The following is a 27,125-nucleotide window of genomic DNA, read 5'->3' on the forward strand; positions in this document are numbered from 1 at the left end:
GCGTTTCTGGCCCGATCGGCAAAGCATGCCACGAACCGAGAGGGTTATAATTCGGAGAACGCTTCGAGGCGTTTCTAATCGGGAGAATAAAAAGGACGGGGGACCGCACGCACAAGCTAGCTTATCCGGTTCAGAAGCTAAAGCTAAGCTTTGCTCATCGAGCAACGCCCTTTTGACAGCACGTTGTTTACACCAGGCAGAAGTCTAAGAAGAGGTCTGCTTCGTCTGAAAAGGAATCCACATATGCACGCGTTTATTGCAGGTACAACTCTGCGATGCGCAATAATGCCGTCGTGCGCCGAGTGTATCTGCTGCCTCGAAGATTCGCAGGCCGGGCTGAGAATCCTGGAAGGCCACATGAGCGTTACTGAAAACGTCGAATTTCTTACTGCCTCACGCCATTCATACTTGAGGTCGATTACAGGAAGCTTCAGCGTTACCATTCAAGGCGCGTCTCCAAGACCTCATAGAACTGAACGCATGTTATTTGAATGATAATATTTTCAAACGAAGACAACACGTTTTTGATTATATGTTCTGCGTTATTACTCAGTCAATACAGACACACTGCCTACGGTCAACCACGTCGTTCTGCCCAGCTGTGTGGTTTGAAAAGATTAGAAAAACTTTTCCGCCGCTGCAGTACACGGGCTTTAATTAAGTGGTTCTAGGTAAATACAGTAATGAACGCAGAGCATAAGTTTTTGTTCATTTGAATCGGCATGTATTTCGCAACGCGCAGTGGCTTGCCCGACCGAGGCGCGCAAAGATGAACCAGCCCACCATCGGCACCGCATTAATACCACGGTCCTCGAAGAAAAAAATATATATTTATTTTGCAGCATAAATTTTGCTTCTGGCGCATTCTTTCGCTTAACGCAGCGCTTAATTTTCTTGAGCTCCCTTTTTAGACGTCCAGCTGTTTTTATTCATGTACCTAGCGTTCACAGCACCTGTTCCAAATTTCTATGTACAGGCAGGAATACCTTTCGACGGGGGAGAAAAATGAGAAAGAAAAGGAGAAGGCAGGTCATTTTTTTTATTAAGACAACAACCATATTGCACGCCGAGCAGAGCGCACATGTGCTGTTGGCACGCGCGATCCAGCTCAAAAAAGCCGACTTGATAATACAAGCACTTCTACTTGGCCTCCATTTGAATATGCTTCCTTCCTCCACTATGTCCGAACTTTGCACAAGCTATAATCGAATACTGCCAGGAAAAAACGCTCACTAGCATTGCGGCGCGATCATCTTCATTGAGGTTGAGCCAGGAGTTTCCTAGTCTACTACAGCAAATAAAACACGTTTAAAACTTTTTCTATGGCGTTTTATCCGTTTAAGATGTGTGTTTTCACATATAACCAGTATTTATCGCACAAAGTGCTGCACGCGCTACCGGTACCAGCGCTTTGCTCGAGCCGCAACGAGCAGACGCTCCGAACCTGTCCGGACTCCAAACTCAAACATGCGTCACTTCCGGCGGGCGGCAATGGCGCCCGTTTTTCCAGTTTCGGTATTGAAAACTCCGATTTTTGCGTGCCTTTGGCACCATAACTGCTTGAAACTAGAACGTAATATTTTTTGGGTAGCATAATAGGGGGGGTGTACTATGAAAAAACAACCTTTTTACGGTTTGAAAAATTTCGGTCAAGTAGGCCTTTAACAGGGTGAAGACACCAAATTTTGAAGCTATAAAAAGCCTGCTATGGGATTCCTATGTATGCAAGGGCAATCACAGCCAGGTGTTGGACGCAACAAACGTTTAAAAATATTTTAATTCGGTTCCAAAGATTACCTAAATGCTCACTCTCACGATCTAGACCCATCGCTAGCGCCATCAACCCTGACGTCACAAGGGGTGTAGAAAAATCAGTTTTAGTGACGTCATACCAAAATACAGTGACGTACGATGAGCGGGGCACAGCCGCGTGAGCGCAGTCGACGCACCAGCGAGCCGCGTTTTCTGCTAACCGCCACTCGCTCGGTTTGCGGAGCGCCGTTGCGAACAGCGTCGCAACGTCCGATTGCAGCTCGTTGCCTGCGTCCGGCCTGCTAGATGTTAACGGCGGGCCGCTCGCGGCAACAACAACGACGGGAAGCGGCAGCCAATGCGAGCGCGGAGAGCGGCAGCGTCATGATGACATAGGGCGCACTCCTTGGAGCCGGGCGGTCTGCGCCAGTCTTCGTGCCGAACGCCGGCATCTGAAGAATGCGATAGTATTGTTTGTTAACGTTCATAGCAAACCCTGGGATATATGAATATAAAAAATGCATCGTTTCTGACGATCGTTGGCAAATACCGAGTTCCTGGTAGAAGTGATGACTGCGATGCAAGCAAATTTCATCCCATAGCCGGTTTTGTGCTGCTGCTACCTGGTGCGGTTCGCCTGCCGTCTGCTAGATCTGTTGCTGAAGGCGTCGTGGAAATTGAACATATCTTTTATTATGGGACGAGTTCACAGTAAAGGGGTGCCGAGCGGAGCACGTTTCTGAGCGCTGGGCAGTCCCGAAGCGCCCTCAGCTGCGGAGTCGATGCGAAAGCAGCTAGGCCTAGCGACGACTAGGGCAGTCTGGGACCAGCGCGCAGGTCGTCGGCCGGCGTTGCCGCAGGCAGTGTCGCTGCCGAAAGATCCACTTTTAGCACAGTCAAGCTGTCGTATCTCGAATCTAAAAAGCATCCTTTCTGGTAGCATGGCTGTTTTGTATTTTCTTGTGCGGACTTGAAGTACGCCGAGTCTGCCGCCCAGTAGGTCAGCCTGGATACCGCCTGCCGACGTCATAAAAGCGAGCTAAAGAGTGTTCTTGACGTAAATAATAAACCATGGGACAAGAAATGTGAAAAACAGTGTCATTTTTCAGGATCGCTGACCAATACTGAGCTGCTAGTAGAGGTAACAACTGTGATATGAGCAAATTTCTCACAACCGCGCCTAGCAGCTGCCGCTGGCGCGACGTTGGGGTCCGGCTCGCCTGGCGCCCGCTAGCTCCGCTGCCGAAGGCGTCGAGGAGATTGACCATACTATTATTTTATTGTGAGATGATTCTGTTAACACTACAGCTATTTGTGAAAAGTAGGCCTTTTATTATAGCGCGGGCGACTTCCGAAGCGCCGGCCGCTTGCTAAACAGGCTACAGGCATAGCGACGACCACGGCAGACAGGCAGCAGCAGAGCTCGTCGCCCGGAGCGCCCGCGAGCGTTGCCGTTGCCGAAAGCTCCCAACAGAAGCAGACATGCTTTGTCGCTGCTCGAGTATAGCTGGCAGTTCTGATAACAAGGCGATCTTGTCTTTTCTTGTGATATTTGTACACCATCCCAAGCAGCGCTCAGGTACTGCTGCACGGCAGCGAAGGGTGACACCGGTTTTGGGCGCAACTTGGGTAGAGCGGCGCAGCGATGCTTACTGGTATTTTGCAAAGTGTTTCGCATCCTCACGCGAACCCGCGAAGGCGATTTAGCGTGCGAACAAAAAAAAAAAGTCGATGTCCTCACTCATTGGAATCAGATCTGTCAGAATCCGAGCTGCTGGGACTAGACATGCAGTTTGTTTTCATGCGCTGGTCAGCACGTGTGCGAGAAAGCAGACGAAGCAGCAGTAGGTGCGTCACAACTTTTGTGGGCTCACGTGACCAAGCGAAGCAGTTGATCTTCCCCCTCTGTGACGTCACTGTACAACTCGGCGTTCCGAAACCGAAACCAAAAATCGTTCACCTAAAAATGCTATAATAAATTATTCACTGTGAATATACGAATATTTGAGTGTGTATCATGCTTCCTGGAGCCATAAGAAACGTTTGAAACTTAGAACGCGCGAACCACAAATTTGGTGTCTCCACCCCTTTAAGTCATTACACATGCGCAATTTCAGTGTCCTGCAATAAATGGAAGTGAGTCAGGGGAAATCTTTTTTGAACGCCCCTCGTAAGGCGTGTTCACACTTGTCCAAAAATAAGGCGAGCGAAGCGGATTCGCTTGCCGCAAAAACCAGGACCTGTTCTCATCGTTGACGCCCGGAAGAGGTGGAACCGCCGCGCCGCTGCTGTTTCTCGCTTTTGCACACCACGTCCCCGCTCGTGACGTACACAGATACTGGGAGAAAAGAGAATAAATTTAGGCTGTTTACGTACCACAAGCGTATGCATGCTTACGTACGCTGAACGCAGGCGCATTCCCTCTTTTAATTCAGGGTATGCTAGCACACACGCAAAAATAAACTCAGCCTATAATGGCGCCGTCTGGTTGTAATGACGGGAGCGATTACTGTCAACAAACCGACTCTCCACTTAAGCCTAGCAGCGGTAGAATCGTCATTCTAAGTAAACAATAAAGCAAATTTATCACTTATACGTTTTCTTATAGGCAAGGCGAGACGAAGCGAAAGACCGGTGCCTCATTTATGACCAGTGAACAGGCTGAAAAAGGCAGCAACAACGAGAATTCAATGCGAAGCGAGGGGTCCGGCTTTGAAGCCGGGCCCTACAAATCTCGATAGAGTTCCGCGTAGCTCCGTCGACTCTATAGACTATTGGCTCGATGGCCATTCAAACTGCCCGTGTAGCAGTGCTCGATCCGCTTTGAGTCGATAGACTATCGGTTCAAGGGCCTTCGAAACGCCCGTGTGACAGGGGTATCATTCTCCGAAAGTTCTAAACCCTTTTCACATGTTTTGTCACCGTTCCCTCTCTCGAAATTTCAAGTCCGATATCTCCCCATCAATTCTCCCGGCCGAGCTCTTTTCCAGGTATCGCGCTGACCCCCACCCCGCGAAGCGCTTTTGTTTATTTTTGATTTGAGTCACTTTCTCGAAGCTTTTTTTCCCTCGCGCGCAGCAAAGCGCTCCACCGTTCTTGCATCCTCCCCCGGTCTCCCTTTGTCCACCTTTCAGCTGGAGGCGTTTTCTACCCACCACAAAGCCTGTTTAAAGGATAATGACTCTCCCCCATCCAGCCAACCCCCTCTCTCCCACCATTTTCTCCCTTGCCACTCGTCTCGGAACAGAGCGATGCATCACCATGACACATCCTTGACTCAGCGGGTGTTGCCTTGGCTGGCACGGCGGCGCCCAAACACACAACCAGCGCGACTAAAAAGCTAGCTGGCACCGTTCATAGTCTGTGCAAGCGAAAAGCCATATCTCAATGGTTGGGAGAGCACCGACGCGAAAGTTAATGTGGTTTTGGGGGTAAATGTTGCTTTGACTACATGCGGCTTTATTTTTCCGGGAGAAAAAGAGAACCAGCCAAAACCCACGAGGACGACTTCTGTGTACCTACTCTCATTGCGAAATGTCTACCTTGACGTCGTGCGCAGTGCAAATGTGCCCGAATGCTAAGAGCTTCTTTTCTTTTCTTTGGCGAGATGAATTCACAAAACTTTCACTACTTTGTCTCACAGTCGCTCTGAATTCATGTGACATGAGATCGCATGCATTCGGGAATACGTTTCTCATTTACCGCTTATGCACGACAGGAATCAGAACCGCTGAATTAATTTTCCACTGCAGACCAGTCAGTAAGAATATGTGCAATACTTCCGTACTGTTACTTTTTGGGTTCCACACTTGCAGGCGCAATAGAATATCCGCAATTTCTGGTTAAAGGTTCTCAAGTTGTCTCTCAATGAAGAAAGGGCATTACTCTGGACTATCAGACAAGCGTTCTTGAGTGGTTTTCAAGTCGAATTTTCAAATCCCATATACTATGCATGCGAAGCGACTAAGATAAACTGTTAAGATTAAAAAAAAATGTTCCTTGAGGTTCTTGCGTTCAGCGTGTTCCGCAAAAAATCGCAAGCTGTATTTTAAACCCTATTCGAAAAGAAAACTGATCAAAAATGTTGGTTTCACAACATTTGAAAACCAAACAAAACCACTCGTCTGATAGTCCACAGTAATGTCCTTTTTTCAATAAGAGCCGACTTGGGCAGAAGCTGAAACCAAAAATTGCTGATTTGTTATTGCGCCCACAATTGTAGAAGGCGAAAAGAAACAGCACTGAAGTATTACACATATTCTTACCGACTGGTCTGCAGTGGCAAATTAATCAAGCGCTTCTGATTCCTGTCGCACACAAGAGTGGGAAAATCCTGGCTAACCTAGGTCATGATAGCCATGATTTTGTGATGTCACAGCCAGTAAAGGGAAACCGATGGACAACCAGGGTCATCATTGGATGCGGCAGTGAGTGGTGCAGCCAATATCAGGTACTCATTGGGAGCTCGGGGCCTACTTCGGGCCATGCTTTGCCAACGGTATTTTAATATTGGCCCGCTGTCATGTGCTAACTGGTTTGGGCCCTCTTTTCGTTTACTCCCCAGGGTGGCTGATGGCAGCACAAGGCATCCTGCGTGCGCTATAAGCGTGATCCTTGTAACTCGATGCAATAAACGGATCTTTTTAAAGGAATAATTTGGCACCATCATTTATGAATATTTGCTGGTAAAATGGTACATCCACAGTAGCCGTCATCGGCGAGTGGGTTATATTGCATGTGCCAATTTTCGAAAGCAGTAGACCAGTGCTCGAAAGCTGGATACCATTATTGGAAAGCTGGATACCAAGGTTTGAAAGTTAGATGCCAGTATGAGACCTTTACTGGTCCTTGCTGCAGAACGAACGCCGGGCCTGCGTTGATAGCTCTCTCGGCCAAACGTCGGCCCTAAACTGTCATGAAAGCAGGACCAATATGTCAAAGTGGTAGCGCTCGGCCCAAATGTAGGACCGATGTCGGGCCAATTTTGTCAAGAATTGCACGACGTTCGACCAATGGTGTTGTGCTGCCTGGGACGTTAGGTTAGATATGAAATAAATGCCGAGATACTTATATTCAAGTACTTTTTGCAGGGGAACATTATGTAATACATAATAAGATGTAGATAATACAGTTGTTAAAGGAAAAATGCAGAGATAAGAAAGTTGAAATTGCATGGGAAGGGATATGAAGTGTACAACAGCTGACATGCGCAAAGAATTAGAGCAGGTTTGTCCGTCATCGCCGCTGCTGTCTATGATTTATACGATAATTATAGCATAAAGGGTACAAGAAAGTAATGTAGGTTGTAATTTCTAGTTCTAGTTCTGTCGAAAGGTCGAAGCCTAGCGGCTCCTGGCGTTAATGTGTGGTAACCACGAGTGTGTATGCGGCTAGCCAGTAAGATTTACACTATTGAATACTTGTGGGGTCAATGCAGGCTCTCTTAAGCGTTACAGTTATCATAATTATCTCGGGTTGAATGGTATTCAAGGATAACACTAATACTGATAAAATACTGACAATACAGGGACATCAGATAACCAAGCTTGCAAAATTTAAGGGCATGGGTGTATGAAGGACAAATATAGATGGAAAATTATGAACAGGTATTAGGGAGAAAGGGGCAAGAGATACCACGATAATGAAACAAGGAGCATTATGAGCGTACCACAGGCATCAAGTATTGAGAGGCATTTAAAAAGGAATTATGGTGACAAGGTTTACTCTCTGGGCTGTATTTATATGCATGAGAGACGACGTTTGGTTCGGACTAGGAACATAATCGGAAACCTGTCGGCAGGTTAAAACTAAGTGCCGACGGCAAAAGCGCAAATCAGGCACCACTGGGACACCTGTGCAGGGCATGGTTTTAAGAGCTGGAAGCAGAAGATAAGATTTTATGAGTTGAATTTGCAGAAAAAGCGTGCAATCACAACAGAAAAGCAGGACATTAAAATTTATTGCGGAGTATCCAGAAAACCAGCACGGAGAATTTAAGGCCTTTAAAAGAGAGGTCAGAGGCACGCAATATAAGAACATCATTAAATGGTCGGAGGAAAAGCATTATGTGCGTTCTATCACAGATCAAGATGAAGTGTGTGTCGCTTTGGGTCGTTACACCCCCATAGTCAAAATAAAACTATCTCGTGTCGATCAAGGAAACACAATCTTCTCAATTTTTTCATGCACAAAAAGTGACGAAAATTCACTGCTAATTTTATGAATAAATGAATGGAATACGCAACCGTCTAATATCGCCGTTTTGACCGACATCATTACAAGCAACATTGCCAGTTTTTTTAGGCGCTTTGTTATCAGACTGTGCGGGTCTTCGTTGTACTGTACAGATCTTCTATTTCTCGTTTTGGTGCAATCACTCTGTCTTTAACCCGGTGATTCTGCAGCATTTTTTCTTTTTGTTATTTATTTTTTGAGTTGTCTTTCTCAGTTCTTTAAGGTCATGCTCCGCTCTATTTAAGCGTATAGTGTTCGTTCTCCTAGGCTATCATGCACTAGGTACACCCTATGCCAAAAGTAACCGAGCAACAAGTTTTTGCTTCTCAACCGCATTACGCAGCCTTTACGGAATCCCCAAAGACCAAAGGTTGTTGGAACGTGAGGACGAAGATTAACCTTACTTTAGACAAAATCAGAGCTCAAGAGCTGCCATAAGTGCTTCGCTACGCGGCTAAGGAACAAACCACCTGTGCCCGGTTACTTTTGGCAGACTGTACATCTTCTTAAAACTATTCCCTTGACATCACTGCTTCTCTGTTCTTTATAAACGTTCTAATATTTATTTGGAATATTGTCGGTTTGCTATAGTTGTCTTATATTTATGATAGCTTAATTGTCAAATCGCTTAATACTCTGGCATATCCCAATAACAGGACCTCCCATCCGGTTCGTTGTTGTCATCCTATTTTGCTTTCATTTGGTCCTCCCCCACCCCCTTAATGTAACGTCCTGCTGGGTCTTTGAGTATTTCAAATAAATAAAGTATGCCGCCGGCTCGCTGACGTTATGAATCCCAGGGCTTCAGCGGTAATGACTTTGCCTATAAAAGCATCCAGATGGATACTGCCACATTATAATTATTCTTCGTGGTACCAGCGCAAATGACGGGGACGAAGTAAGTGGGGACACAGGACGAGCGCTTACTTAGAGCAACAAAGATTTTTGTCATGCTCGGCGGGTGCTGTGTATAAGATTTCTCTATCCTGCGGATGAATATATACATTGGCAAGATGGCGGTGTATTAACACACTTCTGAAAGAACATCTGGATTTGATTCAATTAAGTGCTCAGAATTAGAGGACTATTGCCGAGATCGGAAATCTTCTTTTCTTAGTTACATCTTAGCGGTATTTTACAGCAACAACTTGTCTGATACATTCTATCCTGTCGTCACCGCAGCTTGGCGCGGACCTGTTCCTCACCAAGCAGAAGAAACTTGGGGCGCCAGCTATGCCTCTGAGTCGCTTCTACGACCCAGTGCAGGGCAAGATGAAGCTGAGCTACGATGCGGTGTGCACAGTGCCTCCCTTCGTCGCCACATCGGAGTGCATCGTGGCAGCGACCGGAGGAGGAAGCAGCGACGGATACGAAGTGAGTTTCCGGAATACCGACAAACCCCGAGAAAGAGCGTTTGCACTGATCTCGCTGAACGGGTACGGCGCCCGTTGGCGGCCGCGTCGATAGAAACTAGCTCCTCCGAGACTGCGGAGGAAGCGGCAATAGCCTTAGCTATTGCGAACACACGTATATTCAGCGACTCCAAAACAGCCAATCGCAATTTCTCGAGGGGCCGTATCACATCTACCTCACTCCGCATCCTTCAAAACACCCCCCTTCTGATTAGAGAAGTTGAATTGATCTGGGTCCCGGCCCACTCGTCTATTCCGGGGAACGAGGCGGCTCACGCGCAAGCCCGAGGTTTCGTCGACCGGTCAGTGAGCGCGCCCTCCGACCCGAATTTCACGATGGACGGGTTGATCTCATTTCATGACATCACCCATCACTTTAGGCTGGAGAGGCGCGTATCCCCCTCCCCACAAATCGTTAAAAAAAGCGCAGGAAGTTACCTGGCGCCGACTGCAAACACGCTCTCTTTTGAATCCGGCGATGCTTGCCCTAATGTAACCTGGCCAATACGACCCAAACTGCCATAAATGTTGGGAAAGGGCCACATGCGACCACATTCTGTCGAACTGCCAAATGATCCGCCTCCGGCGGAGTTGATACAGCTCCGTTCTCCCGAGCGGTGGGAGGCCGCGCTGGTCACCTCGGACCCCTAGACTCAAGCACGGGAGATCGAGCGGGCCAATGAGGTCGCTGCCAGCCATGGGCTAGCGGCAATCTAGTACGTGTCTCATGCAACCTGCTCTCGCTGCAATAAATGTTTTCCAATACAATCCATGTAGTAAACACGATTTTCTCCTCCAACACTGCATACGCTGGACAGACGTATTTTACAAATCGTTTATGCAGTGTGTTCCCTCGGCACGATGATTGACCTCCACTGTTGCCACCGTTTATTAGCCATTCTTACAAAAACATAACTGCACTATACACCTGTGTGTAGTGAAGCCAAAAATTGGTAGAACGTGACAAGCACTACAAGTCGCCACGTTGATCAAGCGCTGCAGTGAATATGGGCGCTGTACCCAATAGTCGAAGCCGCGCTAGGCGTGCCTCACTTTTTTCTGCAAGAAAGGCAGTGTTCACTGACGGCAGTACGCTTCGCAAATGCCGTTTTTTTTTCATCCGTGCTCAAGGAGCATTGCAAGATGGAAAACTTCAATGATTAATGTCCTCCTGCACACCACCTGAGCTTGTCACCTGGGTCTGTGCACCTATGTGCACACAGACTGTTGTGAAACGAAACAACGTCCCTTTGAATAGGCGGTACTTTAACTCCTTGTGTTCTGTGATTGTCCACCACACCCACAGGATTAAGCCAATCTGGATGACAGAGGAGCGCCCATGTACTCTCATTCAGGAAAATCTATTTGCATTTCACGTGTCCATGCAATCTAGGCGCAGCACGAACTAGTTTGCAATTTATTTTTACAGTGCTGAAATGCATGCGAGACCCGTCGTTCACTGCCGTTTTAAATGCCCTTGAAATGTATGCTATTCCACAACGCGTTTTTCAACGTCAATCGTCTGAATCAGTATGGGGAACACCGAAAACACATTCGAGCACTGAGAGTTCCCTCTGTATGTAAACGTGTTTCTCACTGCAGGCGCCTTCCGAATATCCATGATTGACAAGTAAAAGTTTGCTCCAAGGTCAGAAACTTCAACGATCTGCGGACGAAGTGCAGTTTTTTTTTGGCAGTAGGAAAATTTGCCTGCATAACACGGGCCCTCCAGAGGGCATAAATTCCAAATATAAAAGAACTTCTCCTGGTTATTCATTTTCGCTCGCTTCATTCTCTGCCGTCTCAGTTTCAGAGTTCATCAGTAGGACACAGCCTCAGCGTCTCCCACCGTCTTTTGCACTTGTTTAACACAAGAGCTGATATACACCCACCAAAAAGAGTTAGCTCTCATCGACTACAACGCACTAAGTACGAGGAATCAAAGTTGGCAGATTGTGAATAACGCTCTCAGTACTAGAGCTTCACTCATAACTCGCGTCTTCTAGGCAAAAAAAAAGCAGTGAAGGTGAAAGGTGTCACTGTAATATGACAATGTGCTTTTATTGCTAGTGGCATTCACTGCTGAGTGGAAGTACACATCATTAAAAATCTTCAACTAATGTTTTCTTAACAAAAGTGAGTGACGGCACCGCCAGTTTACCATGATGACTGCGAGTCGGAACTCAGACCCACTTTATATACTTTCGTTGGAGCACAGTGATCTCTCCGGGTAAAGGAGTGCATTGCAAGAATGAACAAGCATGGCAGGCGTGGCAGTGAGCCTGGTGGGCCGAAGAGATTACCGGAGATAAGGTGCCTGTAGCTGGAACCGGACGGCGAATGGGCATGGCAGCGGTCTTTATTCTTCAATAGACGTGTAGCGAAGCCGATGTAAAGAAGGATGGCCTCCCAGGTCTTGTGTTCGGCATCGACATACATGGCAAGCATATCGGCGATGGTTTTGTTCAGGCGCTCGGTCAGTCCGTTGGTCTGCGGATGGTGTGCAGTTGTCCTGCGGTGGCTGGTTTTGCTCTAACGCAGGATGGCTTGCGTCAGTTCAGCGATGAATATTGTTCCTCTGTCCGTGATGAGCACATCGGGAGCGCCGTGTCGCAGAAGAATGCACTCCTTGAAAAATTTATCGACTTCTGCTGCTGATCCGTTCGGTAGGGCTTTTGCCTTGGCATAGCTGGTCAGGTAGTCAGTCACAATATTGACCCGCTTATTTCCAGTCGTTGACAAGGGAAAAGGCCAAGCAAGTCCATGCCGATCTGCTGAAAGTGCCTTGAGGGGGCTTCAGTGGGGTTCAGAAATCGTGCTGGTCGGGTTGGAGGGATCTTTCGTCGCTGACAATCTCGGCAGGTTTTCACATAGTGTGCGACATCGCAGGCAGTCGGGGCCGGTAATACCTGTCTTGAATGCGGACGAGGGTGCAAGAAAACCCGAGATGTCCAACTGTCGGCTCGTCGTGTGAAGCCTGAAGAACTTCGCGCAGGTTTCCAGTCACAACAAGAAGGTAGGCTGTATTGTTCACCGCAAAGTTCTTCTTCACGAGGACATAATTCTGTACACAGAACGAAGACAATCCTCGCTTGAATGAGACGGGGGTGAAGAATCTTTGGCTACCAAGTCCTCGATGAGGCGTTTTGGGTCAGGGCTTAAGCTTCTCGGAAGCTTAAGCGGCGGCTCGGGCTGGCCTACAGCGGTCAAGGCCCTTCTTATATAGGCATTGCTCCACGTCTGTTTGTTCTTCATGCCAAGGTAGGCGCGCTCATACACAGCATCGGCTCTGCACGCTCCTCCTCCTCCTCGCGCCGGGAGCGCCTCCCCATTGGTCGCCGCTGTGACTGGCTTCGAGGATCTTCTTATGCGGCACCGCTACCGACGGGCCAGTGAAGTGTGAGAGGACATCTCTTAGCACATGCAAAGCTATGCCCTCTCCGTACATCGAGTAGAAACGACTCCGACATTCCAGAAGGTACGGCTGACGCAATCCCTCTGGCGTCGCGCCGGCGAGCAGTGGTGGAGAGGGCAGCCACACACACAAGGCTAGTCGCTCTCCGCAGTTTCCTTCTTCTCTGTTTTACGACGCGCGCTGGCCAGATGCGTCCGCGCGGCGCTGTTTTTTTTTTTTAAATGCGCCGAATTTTTTACACCTGCTATCACCCGATGCCTACACAATGGAACCCGGCGCACAGCCAACGCCCATCGGGCTTTGCCGGCCCCGTGGGCCACCGACTTTCTGTGGAGAACCACAGGAAGATATAGAAGACTCGCTGGACATGTACGAACATGTGGCAGCGCCTAACACTTAGGACGACAGCGCTAAGCTTCGAAGTATTTATTTTGCATTGGTCGGCACAGCCAGAACGTGGTTTGAAAACCACGAATCTTCCCTCACAACCTGCGCGACCTTAAAGAAGCAGGTAGCGTGTACGTTCACTAGCGTCGTACGGAAGGAAAAAGCAGAGGTGCTGCTGCAGCCACGAATTCAACACCCAAAAAAGGCCATGACTGCGCATGTTGAAGAAATGAAGCGCCTTTTCAGGCGCTCCAACCCTAACCCGACTGAAGAAAAGAAGTTCAACTGTCTGATGCATGGCGTAAAAAAGCAACTGCTCGCCGGTCAGATCATGGATCTTTGAAAAACGGTCGCCGAGCTTGTAGTTGAAGCTTCTACCATTGAAAAGACCTTTGGCGCCGGACCCGTCACTGCAACCGACCACTTCAAGCGCTGACAAAAAGCTCCACCCCCCAGAAGATGCCCCTGCAAGCGGGGATAACCTGCGAGATCTGATACGCGAAATTGTTCGCGAACAACTTCGTCGACTGCTGCCATCCGAAACACAGCAGACTCAGCAGAGTCAAGCGGCGTCGCTCACGGACATGAATAAGTACAGCATGCACTTGGCTCCCCGCCACCGTCGACACCAACGGAAGCTGAAGCCATTACCTACGCCGCCGCAATACTCTGTCCTCCACCTCGACGAGACCCCCCAAGCCCTCTTCCGCAAGCACCAGCTCTACAAGAACGACGGCCCTTAGCTCCCGCACGCCCACCTTATCAGTGACGCAACGGATCTAGGAAATGCGACGAGTGGAGGAATTCCGACAACCGCCCACTGTGTTTACTTTGTGGCCACGCCGGACATATACTTCGCCCCTGCCGGTACAGACGCATCCACGACCGCGGGGATCCACGACCGCTCCCCGCCCAGCGGCCACAGGAAATCGACGACAACCTGCGAAGAGGGCAGTCGCCGAGGAGTCTGCTCCCCGTCGCCGCCCACCTCACGTTTTGCATCACCGGGCCTCAGCTACGCCGCGGCTGTCCGAGGAAGGTCCTCTACCCCGTGTAGGGGAAACCAAACAAAGCAACCTGTGGAGGTCAGGTTGCTTTCTGAGGAAATGACGAATGTCCTCCAGCGACCACGCCATATGAAGACGCCGCATACAATATCCTAGGCCACGAAGCGAAACGCCTTCAAAACGACGCCGCCATTCAGAAAAACTTCGACCACACGCCCCATCCGCGATTCACATACCCGACGAAGCCGTGACCCGACGCCGAGGACGACGTGCAGCGCCAGAGGCAGGACATCCGAATCATACGTGGTTATCGGGCCTGGAAAGTTATCGCTCTAGTTGACACAGGAGCCGATTATTTGGTGATGAATGGACCATGTGTTGCGCCGCAGAAGAAAGTAACAAGCGCTTGGGACGGCCCACAAATTAGCACTGCACGGGGTCACCTCAATACGCCATCAGGACGATGCATAGTGCGAGTGACTGTGAACGGACATACCTATCCTGCGATATTCGTTGTGCTACGGCAATGTTCCCGCGAAGTGACGTTGGGCATGCATTTCCTTAATGAGCATCAGACGATCATCGACATGCGATCCAAGCTGATCGCGCTTTCCACGGACGAGGCCATCTCTTCGATGAGAACTCCAGGAACATGACGCTGCACTAGGTATCCTGGAGGAACAAGTGAGTGTCCCACCTCGCTCAAGCGTCATCGTCACCGTAGGAACCACAGAAGCAAGTAACACTGAAGCCACCATCGAGGGGAACATGCAATTGCTTCTCGACCGAAGTATCGGCATCAAAAGAGACGTCGCACATTTCCGCAAAGGCCAAGCCGCAGTACTAATGAGTAACATCAGCGAAGAATACCAGCGCATTAACAGAGGAACGATGATTGCTTTTTTTCGGCGAGATATCCGATATACTAAACTCCTTCGGCCTCTCCGACTCATCCGCAGAAGGTTTGCCTGACCAAGAGAACACGCGCACTTTCGACATCAACCCAGCCTCTCCCCGGGGTAGTCAAGACCAGATCCACAATCTGCTTCGAATGCGCAGCCAGTGTTTCTCGTCATCGCCGAAGGTCTGACAAATGCAGATTGACAAGCATCGCATTATAACCAACCAGCACGCCCGACCTCTCCACCAAAGCCCCTACCGTGTGTCGCCGCGAAAACGACAAGCCATCCGAAACCACGTGGAAGAAATGATTCGCAACGTATTTTCCAGCCTTCAGAGAGCCCCTGGGCGCCTCCGATTGTTCTAGTCAGAATGAAAGACGGCGCACTTTGATACTGCGTCGCTACCGCCGCTTGAACAACATAACAAAGAAGGACGTCTAACACCTTGCCCGCTCGATGACCCACTGGATCGGCTCTACAACGCCAAGTATTTCTGATCGATAGACCTTGTAAGGGATCGGTAGTGTACGCGGGGTTATCGGAACGCGGCTGGGGGCGCTCAAAGCGAAGCGTCTCCTATTTGGAACGCGGCCGCTCGCGAACGCGCCAAGAAGTACGGGTGTCCAGCCCGCTCCGCGGTACCGATTCGCGCACGTACTGGCACGAATGTATATTTGTGTTCGTTTTTATTTTATTTTGTGGTAGAGAGTGTCGTCTACCTTGTAAAAGCCGGAGGGCTGGCCATGCCCTTGAAGAGCCAATCATGATAAGAGCACAACATAATTGGAAGCTACGAAATGTGGGCCGGGCCTTTAGGGCTTTAAAACCGGGCCCCGGAGGGGGAAGCGAGGTTCTGCGCTAAGGTGAGATGCTATGCATCGTCGGCTACGCCGAGTAGGGACCTCCCCTAGTGTTAGCCAGTTCCGCCTTTTGGTTGTTTGTCTTTTTGCCGTTGTATCTAAGTTGTATATTCTGTAAATATTTGTATATAAATCTTCAGTTATTGCCTTTTTTTATCCCTGCGTGTCAACTGATCACAAGACCGTCTCTGATGGGGCACCCCTGGTGCGAAGAAATAAGCTTCAGTCTTCGAGTTAAACGAACCGTCTCTGGCGGGGCACCTCAGGTGCAAAGAGGAAGGAAAAGAACCTGTGAAACTTTACTGACCTCAAGAGAGGCTACTTGAAAATTGAGGTCCATCAAAGAGATAAAGTGCGTGCAGGGGGAGATGGGCTGCACATTGCTCGAAGCACGCAAAGCTAGACTGAAACTATATTTCACGGTCGCCTAAGGAAATTGGAATAGCAGTTGGCAAAAGACAGGGCTAATGGAGAGACCTGGGCGACACCTTTGCCTGCAGTGGGCGTAGTCAAGCTCATGATGATCAGAGCGCTTGGTCATGCTCAGCTTATAGCCTCGCGTCGCGCCGGCATGCCGGCGTGCCGGAAACCCGTGATTTCCGGCACACAATTTGTCAGACAGCTCCGGCAGCGAGAACCTCGCTCGAGCTTTCCTTCTTCCATGCTAGGTTGGAAAAATACGCGAGGACAACGTTTCTTCGGCTATATTTTATTGTTTATTTCGGCTGTTAAACGCAGAAGTGGAAGCGCTCGGTTCCAATTAAAATTCGAATTAATTCGTTTTTAAACTAGCAAAGTCATTGTTTGAGCGTTGTGGAACGTCTACTTTTTTCTTCCTCGTCTGTCTGTTCGCTTCACGTTTCGTTTTTTTTTTCTAGTTTTTAGAGCTGATTCAAATGTAAATCAAACGAAACAATAATAAACATTCCTGTGTGGCAGATGATTATTAGCATCATACAACAATCCCCTTCGTTGTGAAATTCGTTAAAAAATAGGTTATTTATTTTGTAAGGGGCTTTACTGGCAAAAGACGCTTGGCCAGGGCGACCAGGCGGAGCAGTAAAATCGGACGTCCAGGCTCGAACAGTCAGCGCTCTCGTCTCGCGCTAGACATTGGCGCTCCCACTGCGGGCGCTGATCGTCTTCTCCTTTACAGTCGGCCCCCCGGAGAAATAGAGCTATCCTGGCGACTTAAGGGGACGTGAATATGCATGGGTCGTAATGTGGCTTCAAGTGAGACACGTGAACTGTCTCGCGCCCACGTCGTCGGTGATCTGGCGAAGGCGTTACAGGCTCGATGATGTAGTAACCGGGGAAGTACGCTCCAGGACGCGGTAGGGCCCATGGTACTTCGGAAGCAGCTTGGAAGACAGGCTAGGTGAGGCAAGCGGAACACGGAGCAAAACTAGGGAGTTTGGTAGAAATGTGCCATTGTCATGCGTGCTGTCCAAGCGGTATTTTTGACCCCCCTGGTCGGCGGATGTGAACGCCCGAGCTAGCTGCCGGCACTCTTCGGCGTGGCGAGATGCTGCGGAAACAGTTGTGGATTCCGAAGAATCGGGCCGGTAAGGAAGAATGGTGTCAAGTGGGGACGAAGGTTCACGCACGTAGAGCAGGAAAAAAGGCGAAAAACCAGTTGTACTCTGAATGGCAGTGTTGTAAGCGTACGTGACATAGGGTAGTACTGCGTCCCAGTTGGAATGGTCCGCCGCCATGTACATTTACAGCATGTCACCTAACGTAGAATTAAAGGTTCAGTCAGCCCGTTAGTCTGCGGGTGGTAAGCCGTCGTGGTGCGATGGGTAACGTTGCATTGCTCTAGAAGGCATCAAACGACTTCGGACAGGAACACACGTCCCCGGTCGCTCAGAAGTTCACGTGGGGCTCCGTGGCGAAGTATGAAGCGGTGCAGGAGAAAGGCTGCAACATCTCGCGCCGTAGCAGATCGAAGGGCAGCTGTTTCGGCGTACCGTGTGAGATGATCGACAGCGACAATCATCCAGATGTTTCCTGTAGCTGTGTAAGGAAGCGGTCCGTACAGCTCTATGCCAACCCGGTCGAAAGGCCTGGATGGGCAAGGTAGACACCGCATGGGGCCGGTCGGATGGTGGTGACTAGGCTTGCGGCGTTGACAGTGTGGGGAAGAGTGGACGAATTTGCTGCCGTAGGTGTACTTACCGCGCCAGTTATAACGGAGGCAAAGACGTGTAAAGTTTTGAAAGCACCGGCGTGAGCGGCTGCTGGGTAATCGTGAAAGGCGGCGCACGCTTCGGAACGTAAGTGTCCCGGGATCACAAGGAGCCATTTTCGGCCGTCGCAAATATAATTGCGGCTGTACAAGAGCCCATCGCGAATCTTGAAGTGGGCAGCTTGACGGCGCAGTGCCCGTGGGACGGAGGTGACGGAAGGGTTCGAAAGCAAGTTGAAAATAGAACCGATCCATGGGTCCTTGAGTTGCTCGGTGCCCATGGTGGTCATCGATAAGGAAGCGCAGTCGACGCGGGGAGGTCAAGCAGGTTCAGTGGTCAGAGGTGAGCGTGACAAAGCGTCGGCGTCGTGATGCTTCCGGCCAGAGCGATATACCACATGAATGTCATACTCTTGAAGGCGTAAGGCCCACCAAGCGAGTCGTCCCTATGGGTTCTTCAGGGTGGACAACACACAAAATTGATGGTCTGTAACGACGTCGAAAGGTCGGCCGTAAAATAAAGTCGAAATTTTGTTATCGCCCAAAAGATTGCCAAACACTCTTTTTCAGTCACAGAGTAGTTCAACTCCGACTTCGTCAGAGTGCGACTCACGTATGCAACAACATACTCAGCAAAGCCCGGTTTACGTTGCGCAAGGACGGCACCAATACCAACGCCACTGGCATTTGTATTGATTTCAGTGGGCGCATTGGGGTCGAAGTGGCGTAATATCGGCGGAGAGGTAAGCAGCCGGCGCAAGCTTCTGAATGCGTCGTACAGGCAGGATTCCAGCCACTGAGGTCGTTGCTGGCGCGAAGAAGCGTAGTCAGAGGCGCGATGATTGAAGCGAAATTACGGATGAAACGCCGAAAGTAAGAGTATAGGCCGATGAAACTGAGAAGTTCCTTCATCGTAAAGGGCTTCGGGAACTCGGACACAGCACAAAGTTTTGCTGGATCGGGAAGCACACAATCCTTACATAAGATGCGGCCTAAAATTGTGAACTGTCGGGTAGCGAAGCGACATTTCTTCAAATTTAGTTTTAGCCCTGCTTCAGTGAGACATTTCCACACCTGTCCCAGGCGTGCGAGATGAGTCTGGAAGTCCGGGGCGAACACAACAATGTCATCGAGATAGCACAAACAGGTTTTCCATTTCAGGCCTCGTAGTATAGTGTCCATCATGCGCTCAATGGTTGCGGGTCATTACATAGTCCGAACGGCATTACGGTGCATTCATACAGCCCGTCTGGCGTCACAAACGCTGTTTTGGCGCGGTCATCGTCGGCCATCCGGACTTACCAATATCCGGAGCGTAGTTCTAGAGACGAAAAGAATTCAGCGCCCTGCAGGCAGTCTAGGGCGTCATCTATTCGGGGCAGAGGATAGACGTCTTTGCGAGTGATTTTGTTGAGGCGGCGGTAGTCCACGCAAAAGCGGATAGAGCCGTGTTTCTTGGTGACAAGAACCACGGGGGAGGCCCAAGGACTGTGGGAGGATTGTATGACGCCACGTTGCAGCATGTCCTTCACCTGTTCGTCGATGACATGACGTTCGGCCGGTGACACACGGTACGGTCGTTGGCGCAACGGCGAGTGGGGGCTGGTGTCGATCCGGTGGGTCACGGTCGATGAACAGCCCAAACTGTGTGTAGTAAGGTCAAAGGAGGAACGAAACTGGGCCAGCAGGGCAAGAAGCTGGTTCTTATGCGCTGTCGTAAGGGAAGCGTCGATAGAGCTGGCGAAGACGTCCACGAGAGCAGGATCAGTCGGAGCGGCGCAAGGAGTAAGTGAATCCGTTGGGAGACCGCAGGACTCGTCCTCGGAGTAGTCGCAGACGACTAGAAAAGCAAATGGCTGTACAAAGCCCAGGCATTGGCCGCGATGCAAGGCAAAAGGGCGCATGAAGAGGTTTGTGACGGGCATTGCACTGCAGCCAGCTGCGACTGTAAGCACAGCGGAGGGCAGGCGATCGTTGCGAGCAAGAAAGGTGTCGGACGGGCTGAAGATGAAAGGTCCGTCGGAAGCAGAGGCGCAGGATAGAGACGAGCACAGATGAACACGGCGGTATCGAGATATCGTCGACCATGTTAATTTCGCGCACGTTGTTCGCGTCGGGCCAATCTGATCATCGTGGAAGGGAAAAAACTCAACCTAGGCACGAGTGCAGTTAATGACGGCGTGATGTTGGGAAAGAAAGTCCCACCCTAAGATGACGTCATGAGAGAACGAGGAATAAATGTTGAAATCAATGATGTACAGCGCGTCCTTAACAGTGACCCTGGCAGTACAGGCGGCCAACGGATTAATCAGGTGCGAATTGGCGGCTCGCAGCGAAAGTCCAAATAGCAGCGTTGTCGCTTTGCGCAAATTAAGGCACAGTTTCTCACTCATTACGGATACAGCAGCGCCAATATCAACCAGGGCAAAAGCATCGGTGCCCTCTACAGAAACTTCATTGACATTGCACGGAGATAGGCGAGGTCTTGAACTCTTCGTCAAACACGCAGCTCTGGCCTCCGGAACTGTGGGGACCAGTTTTCCGTTGGGGAAGTAGGACGACGGCGCATCGGAGAAACCGAGCGACGACGGGGAGATTGGGAACGGTGGAGAACAGTTCGGGGGCCATGGGAAGTGGGGACGGTCTCAGGAGAGGAGGGAGGCTGAAAGTGCTGGGGAGGGGCGTGGGTGTAGGCGCGAGGGTCGGCGGTATCAGGAGAGGGCAGGTAGCGCCGGCGGCAGTGACGCATCACGTGACCCGGAATGCCGCAGGCGTAGCAGATGGGAAGGTTGTCTGGCGTCCGCCAAGGGTGGAAGCGTTTGGGTGGCGGTCGAGTAGTAGGAGGGAACGGGGTCGGCCGCGGTGAAGGTCGTGATAGCACAAACGCCGCATGGCGAGGTTGCCTGACGGCCTCGGCATACGTAAGAGGGGCAGTAACGGAAGGTGGGGGACAACCAGATGGCAGGGCCTCAGACACTTTTCTCCCGTATTTCTTGAAGTATAGGCGCAAGATGACATGGTGAACTCGGAACGGACGGAAGGAGCGACGGCTGCCGATCGACCTCCTCACAAAGAAATTGTTTGAATTGCAGCAAAAGGATGCTGTCTTCGGTGCACACAAGGCCAGCGAGCGGTTCGGGCTGCGCAGAGGGTGACCGAGTGGAAACACGCAGGCGGCGGAGCTCGTCGTAGGCTTGGCACAGGTCGAATATGGCGCTGACGGAGGTGGGGTTCTCAGCCACAAGCATGTGAAGTGCGTCCTCCTCGATGCACTTGAGGACATGCTTGATTTTGTCTTCCTCCCTCATCGACGCGTCGACACGCTTGCAGAGGTGGATGACGTCCTCGATATAGCTCGTGAACGTTTCGCCGGTCTGCTGGGCGCGAACGCGAAGACGCTGCTCGGCGCGAAGCTTTCGGACGGCCGGCCGGCCGAAGATGTCTGTGAAACTGGTTTTAAAGGCGGACCAGGTTGGAAATTCCACTTCGTGGTTCTTATACCAGAGGTTGGCTACTCCGGTTCGATAAAATATGACGTTGGTTAGCTTTATGGAGTCGTCCCACCGGTTATGGGCCCTCACCCTTTCGTAAGAGGAGAGCCAATCCTCGACGTCGTTGTCTTCCACACCGCTGAAGATGGTAGCATCACGCTGGCGGACCGTACCAGGACAAACAACGGGCGTCGGTGAAGTGCCGACGGGCTGGGTCCGGGTGGTGTCAGATGGCACGGTAGTAGCGAGGGTACGGTTGCGTCGGGCCAGGATTGAACTCCGCGACCTCCACCAAGATGTAAGGGGCTTTACTGGCAAAAGGCGCTTGGCCGGAGCGACCAGGCGGAGCAGCAAAATCGCACGTCCAGGCTCGAACAGCCAGCGCTCTCGTGTCGCGCTAGGCGTTGGCGCTCCCACTGTGGGCGCTGATCGTCTTCTTCTTTACAATTTATTTATTTATCAGATACCCACAGCGCCTTTCGGCATTACATTGGGGGGTTACAAACACAAAAGTAAATAGCACAATGCAAAATGCAAAAACACGTCACATACAAGTGATGAGAATAACACAAAAAGTATGCAGCATAATAACAAAAAAAAGCAGACACGCGGTCATACACTCGAAAATGGGAACGTGCGCATGTGCTTATATACCAAGAGGGACAAGACTGTCGACCCACATGAACATGAAATTCACCCACATGAACAGTATCCAATCACCTCTTGGTCGGAGCAAACTTTTGCTCCGAAATCACTTTTTATCCTCATCACGAAAAAAATACTGGCTTATAATGGAAATAAAATCGAGGCATATTACGTATATGCTCCGTAAATTAGTGTCTGGTGTGCGATCAGTAGATGAACCGATTTTACTTTTCAATGAGGGAATAAATGTCTACAGTTTTGGAAATGAAATAGTATGTGTTCCTTTGAAAACACCAAACAAGTATATTTGTGTTTAATGAGTACGTCCACAGCCGCGTACATTTCGGAGCTTTGAAGCGAATGATTCATGGTCAAGTTGGCGAGTGCGCATGGTTTAATTAAGGCACAGCTGCCTTTAACCTCAAACTCTCTAAATAGCCCCTCGGTGAAAACAATTGCCGGATTCTCTTTTTCTCCGGCAGGTGGCAGCATTCGCAGGAGTCGCGGAACTGACGAAGCGCTTCGATACATCGTACGATGACGAGATGGGGAGAATGCCAGTCGTCGTGTACGACATCGAGCTGGACGACCACAAGAACGTCTGCAATTTTACTTTGAAGCCACCGCTCCTCGCAGCTATAGCAGGAACGGGAACCATCTGATTACCCGGCCTCATTTGTATCGAAAACAATAAACTCTTCACTAGTTAAGCGGCGAAGATAACGCGCATATAATAAGATAGAAAAACAATGAAGAGTAAGCGCATACTGAAATGAAACCTGAACACTTCCTTCTTCTCTCCTTGATCTGCCAGCCAACGCTTCTATGGCCTACATGGGCTAGTTGTTTTACTGCGTTGAAATTCATCGCCTAGTGGTACTACAGCATTTGTTGCTCATATCGTACTCTCCTTTATATTGATGTAAAGGACGCGCGAAGAATAGTTGTGTCACGAAGTGCGCGACGGTGGGCAAAATGTTCAGGCCCATGTAGACGAGGAACTGAGAAATAACAGCGTGATATTCATGGAAGCCAATGCGCTCAAACGACAGAGAAAGATGGGCGCGGCAGCGTCCTCTCTATGACAGAGCAAGCTAATTTCGCCCGAGGTGACGTAAAAGTAGTGCCATGAGAGGGAAAGATTTTATCATGGGTTAGGGCTGAATACATGGAGCGTTTGTACGGCGGCAAGTTAGCGATTTCCGGCGGACGGCACGCACTGGACGCCCGACGTCGAGAATAGCGCCCGCCGCCGCTGATCTGGACCCGCCAGATATTGACGCGCGGCGTCCGGTGAGATCGGTAGCCACGGTGGAAGAATATACTGTTTCTTCCATCGTGTCGGTAGCGGCGGCTGAAGCGACCCGCTAGCCGCGCAGAAAGCCCGCTCTTCCGGTTTGGCCGCCTCTGCCTGCCGCCGACGAGCTACGCAGTGATTTTGGAACGGAAATGTTATTGTCGTGAAAATAAACGCATCATCAGACATGAGATGTCGTTTTTTTTTTTTTTTTGAGAATACGGCCGAATCTTGGGTCGGGATGCCTGCTTTTCCTTCCTGAAGCGAATGGGTCGAAGAAAACCGCCGCCCATGGCGTCCGCGGCTGAGCCAGCGTCGGAAGGTACGGGACGGCATGCAAAATTCTTGTAGATACATATGCACGCGCGCTAAAATTCGTAAAATGGTGTCGAAGTGAAGACTTTCGTGACTCTAACAGAAGGGTCAGCGTCGCTGCTCTCACAGACGACCTTGCTCAGTGGTGTTTGAGACTTGTGGATCTCATTTGCTTTCGCGCCGAGGGATACGCGGCGGCGCTCCGCCGCTTCTACGCTCCGTGTATCTACAGCCTGGTGTCGCTCCGCAACGACGTTTTCTGCCGCGCGATTAACGTCGGAAAAAACGTCGCACGTATTTTTTCAGTGCTGGCAATTCCCCCACCTTAGGCCATACGTCTCGTACTTGGCGCTTCTCGCAAACGCCGGCCTTTTTGGGCTCTCTTTCGAATGAGTATCTGCCATTCCTGTGAGAAGTGTATATTTTTAAAAGAAACAAATGTAGGTTCTCCATAGTTAAAAATTGTTGCACTGGAGTACCGACTATTTAACGCGAAACTGTCAGAAACTTAACAGCTTAGCGAGTAGGGAAAGCTGTATGTTCATGTTACCAAGATGCTCTGATGCAGAACAGAAAGTACCCGACAGAAGGTGAAGCCCAGCGTCGATGTTCAGCTGGGTGGCATCCGTGCGCGGTAGCCAGGGGCCGTATATCATAGGCTGTCCATTTTCTGTTGCTCACTTCAGGTCTATTTCATCCAGTGGTGACTCATATACACCTACGTCTTTCAATCATCTGTCACAAGCGGCCCCGCCATTGTGTGGGTGATTGGTGGCTGGACCTTACCATTGGCTGAATTTGGGTGAAATATGCAGCCAATGTTGAGTACATCGCAGCGCTCTGTCAACAGCATGCGACAGGACTTGACCACTGGTTGCCGTTGACTGCGATATGCTGCCAATGGTAAGGTCCCATCGCCAACCACTCAATGGCTGGGTTGCTAGCCGCCGACGTTTGGAAGCCGCTGGTATGTCTCAGTGACAACTGACAGCAGATCGAATGGACGCTAAACTGAGAACGGTAAATGGACAGCTTATATAGAATACGCAATAGGCGCCCGTGTGCTGTGCGATGTCAGTGCACGTTAAGGCCGATTCACACGGCGGTCCGTTCGCCCGGGGCCCGCACACTACGTGTTCATGCGTCAACACGTTGAGAGGCGCGCTGTCGGCCCGCGGCCTGGTCAGCGCGCCCCTCAATGTGCTCATGCATGCACGCGTGATGCGCAAGACGCGGGCGAACGGACCGTCGTGTTAATCGGCCTTTAAAGATCCCCAGGTGGTCGAAATTATTGCGGAGACCTCCACTACGGCTCCTCTTTCTCTCTTTCTTCTTTCACTCCTACCTTCCCTCCTTCCCTTATGGCTCGGTTCAGGTGTCCACCGGTATATGTGAGACAGATACTGCGCCATTTCATTTCCTCAAAAACCAACATACCAATTTATATTACGGCCTCAGGTTATTTCAACGGCTCGAAACGAATCGGTCTCTGCAGGAAGTTAATGAGCGGGATTACCATAGTGACCCAAGCGAGTGCTTCCAGGCGCGCGACTACGCGCAAGCTCTCCACCTCTCCTTTCTGTTTCCTGACGAATCGGACAGTTTTGAGGACAGGAGCAGGGCAAAAAAAAAGGCTGTGGATTAGCTCTCGTTAAACATGGAGTGACGCGAGAGCTCCGCCTAGCAGCCTATTTATACAGCTCTGATACCTCACCTCCTCTCCACTCCTTTCCCCTCAACACGGCGCATGCGCGCAGCTGTTGCAGCCTAACATCCGCGAACGACGTTAGCAAATCGCTGCTCACTCGAATGTCTAAAAAATTAACTTTACCTTGGAATATCGGTTAGCCTTTCTGAAGACAGCGCATTGGGAAGTGTCCCTCCTGCCATAAACTCATCTCAGCACGCTCGTGCATCGCGACGCTGGAATCATTTGTTGGCTTCTGAGCGGACCTGTTTTGAGTTCATGAGATTTCATTCGAATCTGCGCTCAGCCGCGCCACTAAGAGGGTGTTGCCGCTTATCACCCCCCTTAGCCAAATCAGCCTTCTTTGTCATTTACAAAAAAATTTGTGGGGGCTTAGCGTGGTTAAGCCTGGAGTATTGCTACACTTGGGCTGAAACTTGGCATGGCATTTATTTATGCACTTTGTTTATTCCAATGAATACACTTTGTTGGTCAGTGAAGAAATGGCTCTTTATACACTCGTTATTGCATATTCATCCGATGGTCTATACATAACCAAGTCTAAACTGCTTCCCCATGGAGTTGTAGACTTTGGCTGCAGAGGGCTAAGTTGAAGGTAGTACTTGTTGTCAAGCTCTCTCGTTCGCCTAACTAGTCGACGGCATAGTGAATCTCGGCTGGCGCAGTGAAACGCCAGCATATACCGACTGTTCCGTAAATCATAGAAAATCGAAAAAAACTTATCTCGGCATAACCGCGCGTTTGTTCGGGTGCAAATTTCGCACAGAGGTTGCATTTGGTGGTCAGTTTTGTTTTATGCTACATTTAGGAGGGGTACTTGCCTGATTCGGTCAGAATTATTTGGAAATCCCCATTGTATGCGGCGACGGAGAACCAAAACCGAAAGTCTTCGCAGCACTGGTACCCGTGGCGCCATCTCGCACTTGCCGGAGAAACGAGCCCTCTACCAGGAGGGCGGCGTAGGAGGACTTGGACTCGCATAGCCAAGTCAGGGCCATGGCCTTCTCTTGGTCGCTGGACGACCGCATTTTCGGGGATGTATTGCGCTGCTTCGCAGCAGACAGCACCAAACAAAGATGATTCGCTCCCCAATTGAGCACATCTGGGTTTCTACGCTGGGCACGAGCTGGCGCTGCGGGTACCAGTGCTGCTAAGTTTTGGTTCCCCGTCGCCGCAGACGACGGGGATTTTCAAATAATTATGACCGAATCAGAGAAGTACCTCACCTAAATGTGGTATAAAACAAAACTGACCCCCAAACGCAAGCTCTGTGCGAAATTTGAGCCCGAACAAACGTGCGGTTAGGAGGAGACAATTTTTTTCTCTCTCTAATTTACGCAACACGCGATATAAACGTCGCTTCGCCCATGGAAACTTGCCTGCACCTTCGCATGAACGCGCGCTCATGAACTCGCGCGCATGACCGCCCCACGCAACACAACAACGGAGCGAGTTGGTCTCCCATAATCTACAGCTGGTATGACGTCATTGCGATAACTTGCTTGGTCTTTC

At 50.2% G+C, this 27,125-nt stretch overlaps 1 protein-coding gene across 1 annotated transcript in view; it reads left to right on the plus strand.

Annotated features, from left to right (window-relative positions):
• The window catches only part of LOC149337329 (uncharacterized), a 73,074-nt gene extending 50,119 nt beyond the window's left edge, over nucleotides 1-22,955 (plus strand). The window contains exons 8-9 of the mRNA XM_089554391.1: nucleotides 9,169-9,360; nucleotides 22,776-22,955. Coding sequence (XP_089410517.1) covers nucleotides 9,169-9,360; nucleotides 22,776-22,955 — 372 coding nt within the window. The remainder of the gene's footprint in view (nucleotides 1-9,168; nucleotides 9,361-22,775) is intronic.
• Nucleotides 22,956-27,125: the final 4,170 nt, after the last annotated feature.

Source organism: Amblyomma mixtum, chromosome 7 (genome assembly GCF_055824585.1).
Source record: "Amblyomma mixtum isolate Tamu chromosome 7, ASM5582458v1, whole genome shotgun sequence".
Classification (NCBI taxonomy): domain Eukaryota; kingdom Metazoa; phylum Arthropoda; class Arachnida; order Ixodida; family Ixodidae; genus Amblyomma; species Amblyomma mixtum.